Source organism: Aricia agestis, chromosome 14 (genome assembly GCF_905147365.1).
Source record: "Aricia agestis chromosome 14, ilAriAges1.1, whole genome shotgun sequence".
Lineage (NCBI taxonomy): Eukaryota > Metazoa > Arthropoda > Insecta > Lepidoptera > Lycaenidae > Aricia > Aricia agestis.
In genome coordinates this window covers 5509136-5529244 of record NC_056419.1, presented here as the reverse complement: position 1 = coordinate 5529244, position 20109 = coordinate 5509136, and the positions used below count along the sequence as shown (strand labels likewise).

Here is a 20109-nt window from a genome sequence, read left to right as displayed (position 1 = left end):
ACAAACCGAAAATAGATGTGATTGGAATTAAAATGAGTCAAACATTAGCGATTATGTAAACTATACAGGATGTTCGGATAACAGAGCGGACGCAGATTCGACGTCATGCATTATGCAGCTACTAATGTCCACTTAATTACGACTCGGGGCGCCTATTGATTGCCAATTTACTCTATTTCGTCTATATTTAATTGCTTTGTCATTAACAGTTGAACGTTAATAGTTTGGTCATTAACATCAAATGCCAATGTTTGTTGACATTTAGTGTTGGCCATTTTATTCCATAACGCGCTAGTAATTGCAAAGTAATTTACATTGACCATACTGCACATCGTATTGTTTATTGCTGTCATGGGTCTCGACTCTCAACACATTTTCGATTTGGTAAACTGCAGTAGTGCGATACATATCATGTAAAATGAAAAGTATAGAATAAAGTATAAATCACCAGCCAAGTGCGAGTCGGACTCGCGCACGAAGGGTTCCGTACCGTATAGAGCAAAATTAGGCCAACATTTGTTTTTTCTATGGGAGTCCCTCATAATATTTTTATTTAATATTATAAATAAATATTAAAGTACACATAAAACTAAGGATTGTGTGAAATATTCAAGTACTTTCTTGTTGCTATTATTGATATAGAGCAAAAAAGGCCAAAAAAATCACGTTTGTTGTATGGGAGCCCCCCTAAATATTATTGTTATATTGTTTTTAGTATTTGTTGTTATAGCGGCAGCAGATATACACAATCTGTGAAAATTTCAACTCTCTAACTATTACCGTTCTTGAGTTACAGCCTGGATACATACAGATGGACAGACGGACAGACAACGAAGTCTTAGTTATAGGGTCCCGTTTTTATCCTTTGGGTACGGAACCCTAAAAAAATTAACTAATAATAATTTCCTTCCTCTGCTTAAATATCTACTTACAACATGATACGGCTTTTATTGAAAGTATACAAATTTCTCAGAAGCTTTAATTGACACTAAAACTGTTCATCAAATAGAGATAAACCCACTACTGCATGGAGCTATCTTAATATCATCTCTGATACTGTATAGGCTTGTCGTCAGTAGAATCATAAAAATATCGGATTAGGATTTTATTACGAATTCTTTTACGTTGTTCAACCGATTCTCAAATCTCAACATAAGTCGAGTAGTGAATTCTCAATGTAAATCACTAATTAGGTAGTAAATACAAATAAAATTATACGAAATACCGGTTGTAGAGAATTTATTGTGAACGGCATTTGGTACACATTTCTTTAAACAGATTTAACTTTGGAGTTTTGTTACGACAGAGCAACCTTAATAATTAATGGAAGTAATAAATAATTATTGGATGTGAAAAATAAAATCATGTTATGCTGCTGACAATAATGTCAGCAGCTTAACATGATTTTATTTTTAAAGACATAAGAAAATATGAACTTAAAATATCCGAGTTCCAAAAGCCGCCAAATCATAAATTCTTAAATGTTAAAATGTAAAATTATTAAATAACGAATTTTAGAAAATTCATCTAGAAAGGTCAACTAACGGTAAACTATTTCATAGTAATGATTATTATTAGAACATATATTTCAAACTAAATATCTATAAAAATATCGTTAAAGAGAATTATGTTAAATCAATAAGTGTAAACTTCAAAAGCACAGTTCACACCACACTAATAGAGACGATTATATTTAATGGAATTTCTTGAAAACATTATTCACAGTAAATCGACTGCTCAATCCCACTAAAACATTCATTAATATAATGTAAAAGCAATCAATTTCATTGACATAGAAAGTAGAAACTATCTAATCCTAATCCTTAAAAAAAATCTAAGTAACGAAAGCAAATACTCAAGCATTTTAATAAACAACATTTTGATGGCAAAAATAAACAATTTTGAGTCATTCCCGGTGAACTTGGTACACTTTGTAAGGGTTTTTATTGTTAACAAGGCGAACCGCGGGCTGCGATGATATCTCCTTGTATGAATGATGACTTCGTGCGAGACCTCCTGAAGGTGGATCCAGATATAGACATGGGTGCTGGAGACACGGCACGAATATGGAAATCCATACATTTCAAATGGCAATATTATTTGTATTCTCAATAATAGTTTTACAATACAATAATGCGATCTTTAAGACGTATTGTTCTTGGTGATAGCAATTTTGGTTTTATTATGTTGTTAGTTATTTTGGTGGTAGATAAAAGTTATGGTGAAATAAATTGCAATATTTTGGTAAAAATTTTTTGCACATCTAGAAATTCAGTATCCTTACATTTCAAATGGCAATATTATTTCTATTCTCAGTAATAGTTTTATACATTACAATATAATAATGCAATCTTTCAGTGTTGTTCTTTGTTGTTGGTGATATCAGTTTAGGTTTTATTATGTTGTTAGTTATTTTGTTGCTAAATAAAAATGATGGTGAAATAAATTTCTATATTTTGGTAAAAATTTTTTGTGCATCTAGAAGTTTAGCAGTTTCTAACGACCACATTCTAAACATTTTAAAATTTGTATTCCAATATCAATAAAATTTTACAATACAATAATGGTACAATACTTTTATGTATTTAGCATATCAATGCAGTTAACGATAGGAAATAACAATAAATTATTGTAATCGTAATGAGAAATGCGTAACTTGTTGGTTAAGTAAGCGACGACACTTTTACGTTTTGGAGTTAAAGGGATAAAATCATTGAAATGGAAATAGTTAACAGATGACTTGAATTTATAAACAGTATTTGATACTTAAGTGTTAAATGAGGAGGATAAATCATTCCAGTATATCACCAAGTATTTTGATATCTAACTGTTGATGCTATAGAAATTAACAAAACTATCTGATGTTATAGCTGCACTGAATCATGTTTGAATAATATCCTTAATCATTTTAATGTAGTTTAATATTTATCATAACATTTTATTAAATCTTATCAATGTCCCTATTTAGAAATATTATAGACAACTTTTTAAAATTTTATTCAAAAAAATTCAAAGTTAATTCTTTTTTAAGACGAATAGAATATTGAAAATTTTATTTAATTCATGGATTTTCTGGTTATTGAAAAATCAAATTCAACAAGCACTTAATAAAATTAATATCAGCTACATTACCAAGAACATAAATATTATCAGTTTTTTAGTTTGTTTTACTTGTGTGTGTTATTCTTGTCATCATATTAAAGTAATGCTTTCTTCATTTTTAATAATAAACAATTATAATAATTATTGTTAAATGTGAGTCTTACACTTGCCTAAAGGCAAGTGTAAGACTCACATTCCAAGGATTTGTCTAATTATTTCTGACACTAATTAAATAGAATTTCGGAGATATTTCGAGAATTAAAGTGACATAAAGATTTATGAGCCATGTAAGTTAATGATAATAATCATACGAAATAAATGAAAATGGCCTTTTCAACAGATCTTGAACCAAAATAATCCTTATTGCTTTCAGAATAAAGACGCTTGAATTTGTTAAATCAGATTATTCTCATTCTCACCCATTCATTTTGGAATTATTTTCAGAAAAAAATATTTTTATTATTTCTGTATTGTCTCATAAATCGAATTAATTAACGAAAACTACACGACCTGTTGCAGAGGGTATTGACCTTCTCAAATATTGTGTGTTTATGAAAATTTCTCATAGTTTGCTTAAAGTCCTTTTTAGCAACTAGTTCAGAATTGAATTCGTTAGTTAGATGCCTAGCAGAATGACTTAAAACAGATCTATTGCAAATCTATTACCGTAGATCATTACACATTTGCATAATATTATAAGCGCCACCGAGTAGCATTCATTTTATTTCTTTGTCTGTCTGTCCTAATATTATAATTTGTTACCTCTTCACGTTTAAGCCTTCGCTATAAATTATATAGGTATACTTCGAGAATATTTGAGAAAGGACTTAAGTTTGTTATCACGAAATAATGTACTGGTCTCTCATGATTAGCGAATAACTCAAAACTATGGGCCACATAATATTACAGAAATTATTTTAACTATCTACAGGTTAACTGATCTTTATATGCCATATCCTATCGTGTACCTTCATCAGTCTATGGCAAGCCCATCTAAGGTAGATAAAAGGGTCGACGTTTTTAGCACAAAGCACTTTCTGGCCCTGCGAGTTATTTGACTCTTGCCTCAGGAGTACCAACTATAGTAGATATAAGTATATCGTATACTACTTTAGTATATATATAACGATATAAGTATATCGTATACTACTTTAGTATAGCATGGTGCAAGACCACCTTATCGAGACAATATTTTGCGATTATCTTTCGTTTTACATTACATCTTCTTTACAAATAATGATCGCACTTCATCAGTTAAGTAGTTTGTTTACTGGCTTATGTATTTTGTTTTTAATTTGTTTAAGGTAACAGAAGCACTGTATACTATTATAGTATAATACAATAACGACGTTACTTCGTAATTAACAGACAGATAAGTAATTCCTAGTACTTCTTTTTTATGAAATAAGGGGGCAAACGAGCAAACGAGCCACCTGATGGAAAGCAACTTCCGTCGCCCATGGACACTCGCAGCATCGGAGAGCTGCAAGTGCGTTGCCGGCCTTTTAAGAGGGAATAGGGTATTAGGGGAGGGTAAGGAAGGAAAGGGAATAGGGGAGGGTAGGGAAGGGAATAGGGTAGGGGATTGGGCTTCCGGTAAACTCACTCACTCGGCGAAACACAGCGCAAGCGCTGTTTCATGCCGGTTTTCTGTGAGAACGTGGTATTTCTCCGGTCGAGCCGGCCCATTCATGCCGAAGCATGGCTCTCCCAAGTATAATATTATATTAATTGTATAATACATAGTTATATATTTTTATTACCATAATGATTTTAATGATAAACAGTCGCATTATATCTAATATAATGAAGGCAAAGTTGATTTTGTTTTAGCACGAATATTATAATTTCGGCATTCCAATGCTTTTTTTTAACCCCCGACAAAAAAGAGGGGTGTTATAAGTTTGACGTATCTGTCTGTCTGTGTAATTTAAGGATCAGTTCACAGCGAACTGAATGGAGATAATCAGCGACTTGGCGGTTGTAGGTTGTAGTTTACTTGGCGGTCCCCCGACACACCGTGACAACAATTATGGACTAAAATATTACTTTACACAAGTTAGGAATTATTTGAACTTAAAGGCAATAAATATTATTTCATTACTTTTTAAAGTTGTTTGGCGGGGGTTTTTTTTAATTTCTTAATTTAATTTTTATCAAAAGCGTTATTGCTTGTTTTATTGCCTCTAAATTCACCTATCCTAATAAATGATTTTTATAATCAAACATTATTTTATTCTTCAAGATATATGAAACTGATTGAATCTCTTAATGGTTTTATCCTAGACTCATTACAGTCCAGGTGCTTTCCAAGTCTGGTATTAATTAATTATGTCGATAATAAAAGGATTTCGATCATTAATTCTGCCATTTTAGGTGTGGTAACTCAATTTAAATGCGTAATTGATTAGGAAATTATGCTGAATTATTATTTAAAAAATATTTATAACACGTTGATGATGATAAAATTTCGCTGACACCTCATTCGCATGTATTAGCATAATGGGGTTTTTTATGATCCTCGTGATTTATTTTATTATGCTTAATAGCCGCTCATACAAAAGAAGCACTAAAACATGCTAAGTATACGCCTACATTTATACAAAGAATTTAATATTTTTACGTATATAAAGCACACGAAAGCATTTTTAGATCCATATTTTATTTAATTACGAATAAAATAAAAATATTTCACATTTTATGAAAAACCTACTAAATTTTTATTAAAGTATAATATATAGTTCAAAACTATTTCAGACTATATTGTATTAATATTAAAGTTCCATAAATATATGGATTTTTTATAAATACTTAATTTATCAATAATAATTAGATTTTTAACAAAACAATACTGACATAACTATGAAAAAGAAAGGGCAACTGTATAATTGAAATCTCTCTTAATCTCTTGTTTCCTATATAAAAATTCCAATGATCAATACAGACTCCCCAACCGAGTTACATTGAACCATACTGAAGCAAGTTATTTCATCTAGAGACAATGCAAAGTCAGTGAGTCAACTTTCAAAACCAAATTTATGCTACTACTATTAAGCAGTTTTATTACCCTTGCACTACTAAGAAAGAAGAAAAAACTATTGGTGAAGCGTTGACAGGTCTTGAAAGTACCACAATAGTGACACAAAATTTACACCCCTCATTAACAAATTGTGGTATTCTTTAAACGCAAAATATATGGTGACGAAGGATTGCTTAATTTCTTTAGGGTCCCATAAAAATATTATTTGTACATTGCCTTTCTTTTAACTTGCTAAATGTTTTATAACGTAAATATAAAAGTGGTATTGTAAAGTAAGTACAAAAATGTACACACAATATTTTGTCTAATAATGGAAACTTAGAATTATTAATTATAATTAGATAGATTTTTTTTGTTATACTTTAGTGACTTTGTTCTTATATGCAAGGCTATCTTATGCAATGTGATATTATGTTTACTGTCCCTATCCTGCAACTACGAGATTTTTTCGAGGAATTCTTGTGTGTATTCGTGTATATGTATATACGTATTCAGAGTGGTTGATTCCTAGGCAGATAGCAGACGTACCTAATTTGTTCGGTTACTTCAAACCTAGCCGTTAGATCAAGACTAGTATTGAATTGAAATAACCCAACCAACTGACGTAGGTCCGTTGACTGCCTAGGAATTAATTTCCTCGATAGTATCTACATAATTAAATTCAAAAATTAAAAAACTCTTATCGATCGCAGTTCATCCTATTAAATATTATTATTAAGATATACGCAAATTACTATTTATTAGACTAGTTACTTAAAATCATATTACGTGACTTATACAGCACCAAAATCTTATACTTAAACTATACAGAACCCGAACCCAAAATGACAAAGTTACACAAAAGTTTGGTTACGCATAATTCAATTGTTTAACCTATTTGTATTTGTCTCCTACCTCTCATTGTTTCTTGCTTGTAGGAGGCAAAAGCTCCCGGAAACAAGATTAGTTTCGGTCCTGACCTTTTACTAAACTTTTTTGTGGTAACAATTCGTTACCGAGATGTATGGGTAACCACTAAGCAACTAACCACTAACCACCGGAATTCAGTCAAGTAGCTTCTAAAAATTTAGTCAATTTAGGAAACTGCATAATAAAGAAATGAAAAAAATGCTTCTGTAAAATGTAATTGGATACTGTGCTTAACAAACTAATTACTGTTGTTAATATGAATACTATAATTACAGAATTATGGGCTATTAACAAACATTACTGTAATACAATAAGGTCATTAGGTAATTATTAGAAAAATTCGCAAAACTAAAACAATGAATAAATTAAGGTAATTTTATCTAGTAATTCTTCAATGCTTATATTATTTAATTTGATATATTGTTATCATTATAAATGTTATCACAGACATGATAATATGTAACATAATCTATATATATAAAACTCAAAGGTGACTGACTGACATGGTGATCTATCAACGCACAGCCCAAACCACTGGCACAGTATAGCAATATGGGGACTAATATTGCTATACTGTGCCACTGGACCGATCGGGCTGAAATTTGGCATGCAGCTTGACGTAGGCATCCTCAAGGATTTTGATCAATTCCACCCCCAAGGGGTTAAAATAGGGGATGAAAGTTTGTAAATAATAATACTTCTTAACGCGAGCGAAACCGCGGGCAAAAGCTCGTTTCAACATAAAATACAACTTCAGAACGTTATAATAATTATCTAGTATTATCCTAATGATAAGTCATAAGACACTCGGTTCCTCATTTCTAAGGAAGATTAAATAACACTTTTTATTAGTAAAATCTATTTGGGACACCGTATAGATTTATGTATCTATTTAAAGGTTAATAATGAACCAATAAAAATCAGGACAATAAATTTAGGGGCCCATAAAATAGATAAAAGGAATCGTCTAAGAAAGGTCGCGCTCTGGCGATATCGACTTGTGTCAATAGTTGATCTTCACAACTGATGCGCTATATAAAATAGATTCTACGAGTCTAGATTTAAGTTTATGGTCTAACCGTAATGTTGTTTTATCTGGCTTCGATGTATATCTTGGAGTTTTAATGCCTTCTACTTCTAAACTTTTGTTACAATTAAAGAAAGTGGGAATTTGTTTTGAAAACTTATTGTTAAGCTGCTTGTTACTTTAGCTGTTTATTTAAAAAAGCTATAATAATTATAAAAATATCATTAAAATAATAAAAACTAGTTCTACACTTATATCTATTGAAAATTTTGATAATTGAAAATGCGACCGAAGTTCTGTACCAAAATGCGAAAGTTTTTTCTGTCAAAGGTGATTAAAAATTGCCCCCTAATTTTATCCATGGTTAGTGTTTACCCAAAAAAAAAAATAGCAATCGGAGGTCCTTAATTTTTTCTTTTGTCTAGTATTCCCATCGATGCGCAGTCATCGATGTTTTCCGAGTTGTTACGAGATAAGTGGTAATATTCTATAGACTGTAAATATTGAGTCCTCGCAGCTTGGCGGTGTTGACTCTCACTGTTGACTGTCAATGGACGATATTTCTACGAGTTATTGTATTCTCAGAACGCGGCATACCTTTGCTTATTATCGATTAATTCCCAAAAGTATTACCCTATTTTTATTCGAAGAATGGAGGAAGAAAGGTCACTTGATAACCCTGTGCTATGAGAATTTAATATGAAGGTAATGATGCCAGATCATTATATTATATTTGTTTAGAGAGGCGGCGAGCACTTTATATGATAAGGAATAAGGATTCGAAGAATACAATATACATAGTTAGTATTACTATGTTTACTTCTGTGTACACTATACAGCGGGGCTAAAATGGTCACATTTAGCGTCTCAATAAATTATTCAGCAAATGAATTGTCAAAACTGTCAAACTGACGAATGTCAAATTAGTACGAATTATGGTGCCTTCTCACGGCGCGTATTATCGCAAGCCGCGCCGCGCCCGCTCGAGCCACGCGCCGTGTGAAGGGGTGGCTCGGGCTGGCTCGAGCAGGCGCGTTTAATATCACGCGCCAGCTACGCCACGTAAGCCACGCGCCCTAAGGAAGTGGTGGCGTGGTTGCGTTCCGCGCCCGCTCGAGTCACGCGCCGTGTGAAGGGGTGGCGTTACTATTTACTAGACATGAATTGCAAGCATTTTGCGATAAAAAAAATTAATCATATTATGATTCGCCAAAGCGACCATTTTAGCCCCGCAGTTACCAGTACCTTAGGAATAAGATTATTTCTGTACTGGTTAAATGCAGATGACGTTATGTTGTACGATTTGCATATTTCACAATTTGAAATATTTTATTAAATGAAACAAATGAAAGCTAAACTCAAAAGGAGATTTTGGTTCACAAAAATACATACATATACTGAGGCATTTGTATTATAATATTATGTACATATTGTAACTTGAAAGCAAAGAATGTAAGACAAAACACAAGAAGTTTTTTATTATATAGCTAAAACTGTTGATCCTTTGTATAATATAATATTATAATAGAGACGTCTAAAAATTATATTGACGCTATAAAAATTATGATTGTTAATTTTGAGTCAAAATTGACAATCAAAATTTGTATCACGGCTAAATATGACCAACATTCTGAAATGGTTAAAATGCCTATAGATGCCCAAGTCTCAAGAGGTCCCGGTATTCTTATCTATTGTTAAATAATCCTGTTACGTACCCCAGTCGAGTTTTAGTATAATCAGGCTTATAAGCCTCAAAAATGTCTCCCACGGTTGCCCACGGCCACGGTGTGATTCGACACGCACGTGGATCGCTTGAGATGACTTGGTGACTCACGATAAGGCATCAATGGACGTGATTTTTCAGTTAACTACCAGTTGCTCTACGAGTTTTTGGCGTAACAAAGTTATTTCATAATAGGAAATATGTGTACGGCTGAAAAGCCTCGGATTTATAAATAGGCCGTTTAAGCCACAGCTAGGGGCGGCAGCGTCCATAGAGGCCATACAAATTTCGTACATTTATAACATAAATAACGAAATAGTGAAATACTGACCAAAATAAAGTCAATATCTTATACATATCAATATGTTTTCGTCATATTTTGGTTTGTTTTTTAAGATATTCTTTGGTAAAATTAACAAAAAAGAAATGTACATAAATGTACATATACACAAATGTATGAGACATTGAAATATAGCTCTAAATACTCTTATTACATTTTTTTTATACAAATATGTACACACAAATTATATTCTTGTACTCTTGTAGCTTCCTGCTCAAGAAATATGTACATTGTAAATTGTTGTAATAGCAATAAGAGTCTGTGGTAGCCCTTAAGAATTTTTTGCTTGAAATACCAAAATAAAGTCATTATCTTATACGTTTCCGTCACATTTTGGTTTGTTTGTATTTCGAAATTTTTTGGTGAAATTAACAAATATAGAAATTTACAGACATTGAATTGCAAATTTCTATACTCTATTTTTATTGTTTCTTACACAAACACACACAAATATTCTTGTGCTCCTGTAGCTTCCTGAGCAAGAAATTTATTGCTGTTATAGCAAGAACCTGTAGTTCTATAGACAATACGAAACGGGTGGTACAATTTAGTTCGCTCTGCTGGATCCCATCTGCCACTAGAACAATGTTCCAAATGTTTGGTTTTAAAACCAGTAGCTATTCACTTCACTGCAGCGTGGTTTCATGCTGAAACGTCAGTCTATTGTCTGATATCCGAATGTCATGTTAATTATTGAAACTCAACAAAAAATTTTACTGCAATAAAACAGTAACAAAACCTGGGCCCGTACCACGAAACGGTTTTGAGACTCAAACAATCGTACGAGAATGTTGCGTCCTACTCTAACAAACGTGAAATGACGTTGTTAGAGCAGGACGTGGCATTGTCGTCCGCCCAGGTTTGTTTTGACGTGGGAGAGCCATGCTTCGGCACGAATGGGCCGGCTTGACTGGAGAAATACCACAGGCTCACAGAAAACCGGCGTGAAACAGCGCTTGCGCTGTGTTTCGCCGAGTGAGTGAGTTTACCGGAGGCTCAATCCCCTACCCTTTTCACTTCCCTACCCTCCCCTATTCCCTTCCCTACCCTCCTTCCTTACCCTATTCCCTCTTAAAAGGCTGGCAACGCACCTGCAGCTCTTCTGAGCTGCGAGTGTTCATGGGCGATGGAAGTTGCTTCCCATCAGGTGACCCGTTTGCTCGTTTGTCCCCTTATTTCATAAAAACCGGCCAAGTGCGAGTTGGACTCGCCCATGAAGGGTTCCGCAGCAGCAATAAGGTTTATTTTTATGAAATTAAGAGTTTTTTAATTTATTTTCATATTTCAGCTGATTTAATAAAAGTTAAATTAAGGTTTACCATTTATGACGTATAAAAAAAACTACGGGCTAGATCTCGTTCGAACCAATTTTCGTTGGTAGTTTTTGTAGTAATGTACATCATATATATTTTTTAGACTTATCATGCTCCTACTTTATAAGTTAGAGGGGGCGGGGCCACACATTTTTCCACTTTGGAGGAGTCTCTCTCGCAAACTATTCAGGTTATAAGAAAATGATATTAGAAAACTTAATATGATTTTTGAAGACCTATCCATAGATAAGACACGTATAAGTTAGATGAAAAAAAATTTTTTTTGTTTCAGTTGTATCTATGGGGACCCCTAAAATTTTCAATAATTTTTCCAATTTTATATCAAAATCTTAAAGCGGTTTACAGACTACATCTACCAAGTTTCAATAGTATAGCTCTTATAGTTTCGGAGAAAAGTGGCTGTGACATACGGACGGACAGACAGACAGACAGACAGACAGACATGAAGAATCTATAAGGGTTCCGATTTTTGCCATTTGGCTACGGAACCCTAAAAATGGTGTCTTTGGAAGCTTTACAAAATCTAGATTTGAAACAGAGACAGAAATTAAGTATATAATGTTGGCTATGAAATAGTGCTTAGTAATATTTTAAAGTAAAATTAATAAGATATTTACAATTTTCAACTTATGTTAACACATTGTTAACCTAACCGCATACACTAATCTTTGTGATAGTAAGCTAAAACCATTATTATCTCGTCAACAATGGTATACTAAGTAAAATCAGTTCAATTCTACATCTGTTACAAGTGATATTAATGAAAAGCCTCGTGTCTTTTGTACGGTTTTTTCAATCGGAACTGTCAATCACTGTTCGCTTGCGGGTCCGCCTTTCCGTCATGTATCAAAAATCCACTTCCTTTTGTCAAAATATTACATTTTAAAATGCATTTCGGGGTAAAATGTTCCACAGAAAGTCCGTTACAGTGTTTCGTGTTATTTTTTCGAGACAATTTTAACTCGGATTATTTTTCATATTTAATAACAATTGAAGTAATTTTTAAAGATATTTTGGTCAAATATATTATGTAGAGCTGCTATAGAGCTAAGATATTTTTGTTAAAATCGAGTTACGACTTAAAATTTTATTTATTTAGAAATTTAAATTGATAAATTTTGATACCAAATTATCAATATCGTCAACTTTAAACTCAACATACTGCGACACAAATCGTATTAAAAATTAATTAATTCACATAATGTAATCTTCAAAGAGAATTTATCGCTGAATAAATTACGATTAAATTCCCACATGAGCGTGCGATGAGCACTCATCGCAGACCAGACTTTAAAGTTGCATTATCAATTTTTTGAGTACTTAAAACACGCGTGCCATCTGTTATAAGCCGATGCAGTGCGGTCCCTCAGCCCGCGCCCCCCTGCCCCCCGCGCCCCCCTACACCCATGCGGCTTTCGTTCGTTCAAACTTACGTAGGTCAGTTACCGCCCGACCGCACGGGAGCATGGCTGCGTCAAAACTTTTCTCGCGACCGCGCAATCTTTGTTTACATGCGCAGTGATTGTGAACTTGTACAAACAAACTTTATTAACTTAGACTGTCTTAATCGAAAACTGTGGTGAAGATAAATCGAACTGAGTGACAAATGAACTGTGTTATCCTGTTACGATGACCAAAAAGTTTAGTGAAATGTTTTTAATAAAAGTTTGGATGTTTCTGGTGGCGGTTGCCGGTGCGCGCGCACGGTCCGCGCCGCCCGCCCCCGACGGCTGTCAGTGGGACTATTCGGACGCAAAGTTGAGTGAATCTAACTTTCTCACGTGTAACATCAAAACCATCGGCTCCGCTGACTTCTTATTTAAAAACATCACCACGGCGCAGGCGTACAACATCAACAAGTTGAAGTTGACTTGCACGGACTTGCTTTTCTTCGAAAGCTCCTTGCACATGAACACTGGAAGCTTTTTGGGACAGCTCCGAAAGCTTGAAGATTTGCGCATCGACTACTGCAAAATACGCTACGTTCCTGCGACTGTGCTATCGCCTCTTAGAGATTTAACGAGTCTGTCGCTCCGGTCCTATAACACCGATTGGCCGGCTATGACTATGGAGTTTCACGCTGAAAGTTTTCGTGGCCTAATGGAACTGCGCACGCTGGACTTGGGTGATAATAATATTTACATGCTGCCATCCGAGGTATTCTGCCCGCTATTTAGTTTGGAATCGTTAAACCTCACTAATAATAAAATTCAAGACATATCAGAAATTGGATTTTCCGATTGGGGAAAAGGGCCGATCGCTCCCGGCAAGTCGTGTAACACCGGCCTCAAAATGCTCGATTTATCACACAATAATATCCTGAGACTGCCTGACAATGGGCTTTCGAGCTTAAGATCCTTGGAAGTTTTGAACATTCAGAATAACTTGATAAGCGAAATTTTAGACAGAGCCTTTGTTGGTCTCAATTCATTAAAAATTCTGAACTTATCGGGAAACAAATTAGTGGCTATTCCTCCGGAACTATTTCAATCTTCGAGAGTTATCAAAGAAATCTCATTAGCGAATAATTCATTAGCAGTGTTGGCGCCAGGATTGCTGGAGGGTCTCGACCAACTTGAGAAATTGGATTTATCTAAAAACCGACTTACAAATGGCTGGGTCAATAGAGATACGTTTGCCGGCTTAGTGAGGCTAGTAATACTAAACTTATCTCAGAATTCTCTTGCCCGCTTGGATCCGAAGTCGTTTCAAGATCTGAATAATCTACAAGTATTGAATTTAGACAACAATGAAATAGAGATTATCAGTAATGGTGCCTTTGCTGAATTGAAGAATTTACACCATTTATCGATATCCGATAACAAAATTAAAGTTTTGAACGAGCAAGTATTTTCGAACTTGTTTGTATTGAATCAGCTGTATTTAGATAACAACCAAATAAATACCATTCATGAAAGATGCTTCGAAAATATTACATACCTACAAGATTTGGGATTAAATGGCAACAACCTGAATAATATTCCTATCAGTATCAAACGTTTGAGATTTTTAAAATCACTTGATATTGGAAAAAATAATATCACGAAAATTGTTAACACGTCTTTTGAGGGCTTGGAAGAACTTTATGGCCTTCGATTAGTGGATAATCACATTACCAGCATCCCGAAAGATACTTTCAGCACGCTTCCGTCGCTACAAGTTCTAAACTTAGCCTCAAACAAGATTGAAGTGATCGAGCAAGACGCATTTTTATCCAACCCAACGTTAAAAGCTATACGCTTGGACGGAAATAAATTAACAGATATAAGAGGAGTTTTTAATAAACTGATTACCCTCGGTTGGTTGAATACTTCAGATAATAGTCTTATTTACTTTGACTACAGTTATATGCCTGAAAATTTAGAGTGGCTGGATATACACAATAATAATATATCTAAATTGGACAATGAACAGAACATTCAACAAAATATTAGAATGTTGGATGCCAGTTACAATTCATTGGAATATATCGACGAGAAATCTGTGCCTGATGCCATCGAAATCCTCTTAGTAAATAATAATAAAATCAGCTCTATTCAAGCCGGCACCTTTCTACAAAAGAAGAATCTGGATAAAGTCGTTATAACAGATAATAAATTGAGGACAGTAGATCTCTCTGCATTTACTTTACCTCACACACCGAAATTTAAATCGTTGCCAAAATTCTTTCTTGGGTATAATCCATTTGTGTGCAACTGTCACATGATTTGGCTACAAAAGATAAATTTATGGAATCATATGAGGCAATACCCGAGATTCGTCGACTTAGATTCAGTTACCTGCGAAGTTGTGAACAATAAATACGGTGGGAAGGCCAACTTGATGGATGTTCCTGAATCACAATTTCTTTGTTCTTATGAGACTCATTGCTCCTCCAGTTGCTTTTGCTGTGAGTTCGAAGCTTGTGATTGCAAAATGACATGTCCAGAAGGCTGTTCCTGTTTCCATGACAGTAATTGGAATTCAAATGTCATCGATTGCTCAAATGCCGGCTATACAGAAGTTCCTGAGAAAATACCAATGGATGCCACAGAACTGTATCTAGATGGTAATGACTTCGGAACCTTGGGAAGCCATTTATTCATTGGCAAGAAGAAATTACATAAGCTATATTTAAACAACAGTAACATTGCAGTGCTCGACAATGACACATTGAACGGATTACATTCTCTGAATGTTCTTCACCTAGAAAACAACCATTTGACAGAACTAGCAGGAGGAGAATTTTCGCAAATAAAGCACTTGAGGGAGTTATATCTCAACGATAACTCGATCACAAGTGTTGCATCTAACACATTTGAAAACTTGTACTATTTACGAACAGTGCATTTAGAAGGCAACAAAGCTCTAGACCTAGACAAGAAACTAGCTCATTTATTGCATTTAGAAAAAGTAAATTTGCGTGGAAACTTATTTACGTGCTCGTGTGAAAACTTGATACCGTTGCAAAATTGGTTCAAGAAATACTATGAAGATGCAGCTGAAATGTGGTGTGCCAGTGACAATGGAGTGCCTTTAAACGTAACGGTGTTTGACGTGATGGATAAGTGTCGTGACTCTAGTGTAATAAACAATACTATACCAACGGAAAATCAACCTTATCAATACGACGAAGTGAGCACAATTAAACTTAACTTTGTACCGCTTTTGGCAGTGGTCCTAATTAGTGTAATTCTTATTTTATTGTTCGGTGCCTTAGCCTTTTCATTTAGGCAAAATGTACGATTGTGGGCCCATTCCAAATATGGTGTAAGACTGTTTAAAAGTGCTTCAATTCAGGAGAGCGAACTGGACGGTGACCGTTTATTCGACGGCTATGCTGTGTATAGTTTGTTAGATGACGATTTTATTTCTAGAGTAGTAGCCCCTGAAATGGAGCACTTTGGCTATACTATGTGTTTCCACTATAGAGATTTACAACATGCTCCCGAAAATTACTTATTGGAACAAATCACTAATGCTTCTGAATCCGCTAAAAGAATAATAGTTTTTGTTTCTTTTAACTTCTTACAAAACGAATGGTCGAAAGTTTCATTTAAAGCGGCCATAAAACATGTAGTTACTGGAATTCATCCTTCCATTCGACGCCATAGGGTTCTATTCATTCTCACTACTGACATCAGCGCATTGAATTTAGATATCGACTTCCAAAACTATTTAAAATCTTGTAACGTTCTTCTATGGGGTGAAAAGAAATTCTGGGAAAAAATCAGGTTTCACATGCCCGATACGACCAATTTGCATTGGAATAAAGATAGCATTAATTACAATCATGGCGTTTGTCCTAACGGGAGGCGCCATCCTTCTAGGTATACCGCATCTCCTACAGCTCCCGAGCAGTGGTACAAATACGATGCGATCCCACCGACTACCCCTACCGTGGCCAATGTTGGTAATCACGAGGATGACACTTCGATGTTGACTAACACAACAATAACCAGTCAAGTCCAAGAAGGTGATCCTCATCATAGTTACATTTCAATAGATGCCCAGAACTATGAACAGCCTTATGGCGGTCGGCCCAGGCCTCCTAATACTTTACGCAAGCATCCAGGCCACCACTCCCCTTCGATGCTCGACGATCAAGGTTATTTACAACCCCGGTCCTCGGTACACGATTGCGTACCACAAACCCATTCCACTGTACACAGATAATGTGTTTTAACCCGTCGTTATCTTCCCAGATATTTCCTAATGGAACTCTACATTCCAACCACATGTGTAAACCATTTGTATTGCAGAAGCTCAGTACCTTTGAATGTGAAATGTATCAACAATATACGTATCGAAAGTTGCAAGCCTTATTGTCGATATTGTGAAAGTATGAGTAACTTACTTAAGACTGATAAATATATAAATTGCCAGTATAGATGTAAAGTATTTTGGTATAGTATGTTATAATATCTCATTGTTACCAAATATATTGTAAATAACTGTAACTAATATTGTATAGTATTACTAGTCATTATTTAAGACATAGTGTTGGTAATTGTAGATAGACGCTGTTTGTTCAATATTATCACTTGAATTGTAAACTGTGAAAAGCTATTTAAAATTATTTATATGTAAGGAATAATATTGTGCATGCAGCTAGTTGTACCTAATATGTCGACTGTTATGTAAGTGTTAACTAATAAAAATGAATAATATGAACAATATTTTTTTGTTTCCTTTAATATTCTTTAAAAACATGATAATATTACTTTTTCTATTAAGTCTTTAGTCATTATTTTACCTAATATTCATAGAATAGAAGTATAACTGAGTACAAATCCATTTTATTTTAAAGTAGTTATAATATTTTGGAATTATTAAATAAGTGAATTGAGTATAATCTTAAATACTATTAATTTATTCTTTCAATTTAAATTATCTGAAGTGCAAAGCTTTTTTTTTATTCTAGAACTTTTTATCTTTAATCTTTTTGACACATTTGAGTCACAGGAGGGAAATTCTTATCAAAAGATGAGTCATTTTTGAGTAAAAAGGTTTAAAGATAATAAAATTTACACTAGAAAAAGAGGTACCTAAAAAGTTTGCAAAGTTATATATAACTATGCAAACTTTTTAGGCACCTCTTCAGTTTCTAAAGTTTCGAATGACAAGTTTATAATGTTATAATATAACATTTTATTAGAAACAAAAAGATTATTAGATTAGACTATACAAATAAAGAAACATTCTCATTCATGGTCGAAAATGATCATGCAAAATATGTTTAAAATAAACTATCCTGGACGTTGCGTCCATCACAAAAACTACAAGGCAATTTTGTTGTTTTTCTGTTTGAAATATTGAGGAACGTTTTTTTACATTTCAAGCCGACACAAGACATAATGACGGACCCTACCCAGGTAGGCTCTCATATTTTACACACTGTAGTAGCCATAAAAGAGATTTACAATAGCATTTTATATTTGAAAGTAGTTATGGTCGAATTTGACCTTCTTTTAGATACGGTTCGTGAGCCTCTATTGATTTTTTGTAATGGTTTCCAAGTGCGACATATGGTGTGACATACTTAGTGACCAACGCATGCTGGATCATTTTTTGTGCTATTTTTATGACATTCTAGATCATTCCATGGCTGTTAATTTTGTCACACATTACAGATGTTGTCATTCTTGAGACTAGTTTTTCAGTGTAAGTATAAAAATTTGGTTATTTTTTTTAATATGTACCTTACAAGAAACTTTCTATGGACTTCCAAAACGGAGACTTGATGCATATTTTTATTCCAATTTTAACTTATTAACCGTAATAATATTATGATGTAAGTATCTTATGAATTTTCATTTGTAAAAAAGAGTAAAAATAGTGCATACAAGTAGAATCCTAGATTTTTCTGCCTCTGCTCTACATTAATGTATTGGTTCCTTTATCCAATCAAAAATAACTAGAATTAAACGCTGTCTTTCACCCTTATTATATAGCAGGATTTTTGATAATTCAAACAACTATTTAAGGTTTTATGACCAAATTTTTAAATTATATTCTAAAGTTATTTTACAACCTAGCCAAGGGACAGCGCAGTAGGTGATCCCTCCCCGCTGGTCAAAACTAAATCATATTTTGATATCAAAAATAAATTCAATGCTAACTATATTTTAATAGTTTCAAGTATTATAACTATCCCGAGAGTAAATATATTATTATTACATGTTTTATGGTACAGTCAAACAAACATTATAAGTGTGACATTAATTATTACTACGTCTTTATCGAGGAATTTATAATATTAAGAAACTTTCCTCATTATTTTTTTCTAATGTTAATTTTATCTGAAAGAGTGGACACAGGGTATATTTAACTAGTGTGGTGGTGCGCAGTACTCTAATTTTTATTATTATTCTTATTTACAACGACATTGATATTTCATGTAAATACCATTTTGTAGTTGGGTAGGAAGCGGACAAGATCAAACCAGGAACTAAATAAAGCTAAAGAAGGATAAATGTACAATAAGATTGCTGATATAATTCAGAATTAATTTTCTATTTTTTTTATAAGCGAAATGTTTATTTATTTATTTTATATCTTTTGGATCCTATATCCTTTCAAGTACCTATTTTCTAATTGAACTAAAACATAATTTATTATATCAATTGCTTATTATTAACTTATTACGCCTAAAACTCTATTAACTAATATCATGCTTAAAGCTGATGCCTAAGTAACTGTATCTTTAGGTCTTATTTTAGTCGTATTATAATTTAATGATAATTGCATTTTAATGGCTCCATTTGGTCATTTTACTTAATAACTATGCTAATTACTAAAACTGTTTACTGCAATATTATTAGACATAACTGCACTCATTTTACCATAACTAATAACTATCTTTATAACCATTCAATTTATCAAATGCGTTTGACCCTGAACTTACTTTAAAGCTATCAAATTATGCTTCAAGCATACGTTAATAGATATTTTATCTATATCCACCGCCAAAGGTTTATCAATTTTTTTATCTCGCTAATGCCCAAACTATTTCGAGTCCAAAGTTATCTATATCCGGGGACCTATCTCCGTTCACGGGTAAATGCGCCATTACCGATCATCCACAAGTGACGTCAGATAAGTTGACCACAGATAGGGTTGTCATACGATCTCCACTTAAGTTTAACAATAGAT

At 33.6% G+C, this 20109-nt stretch overlaps 1 protein-coding gene across 1 annotated transcript; it reads left to right on the top strand.

Moving 5' to 3' along the window:
- Window positions 1-12935: 12935 nt before the first annotated feature.
- On the top strand, window positions 12936-17600 carry LOC121733734 (toll-like receptor 6). The gene has a single exon (XM_042124086.1). It carries the CDS (start codon window positions 13105-13107, stop codon window positions 17128-17130), a length of 4026 nt encoding a protein of 1341 aa, XP_041980020.1. The 5' UTR covers window positions 12936-13104; the 3' UTR covers window positions 17131-17600.
- The last annotated feature ends 2509 nt before the right edge of the window (window positions 17601-20109 follow it).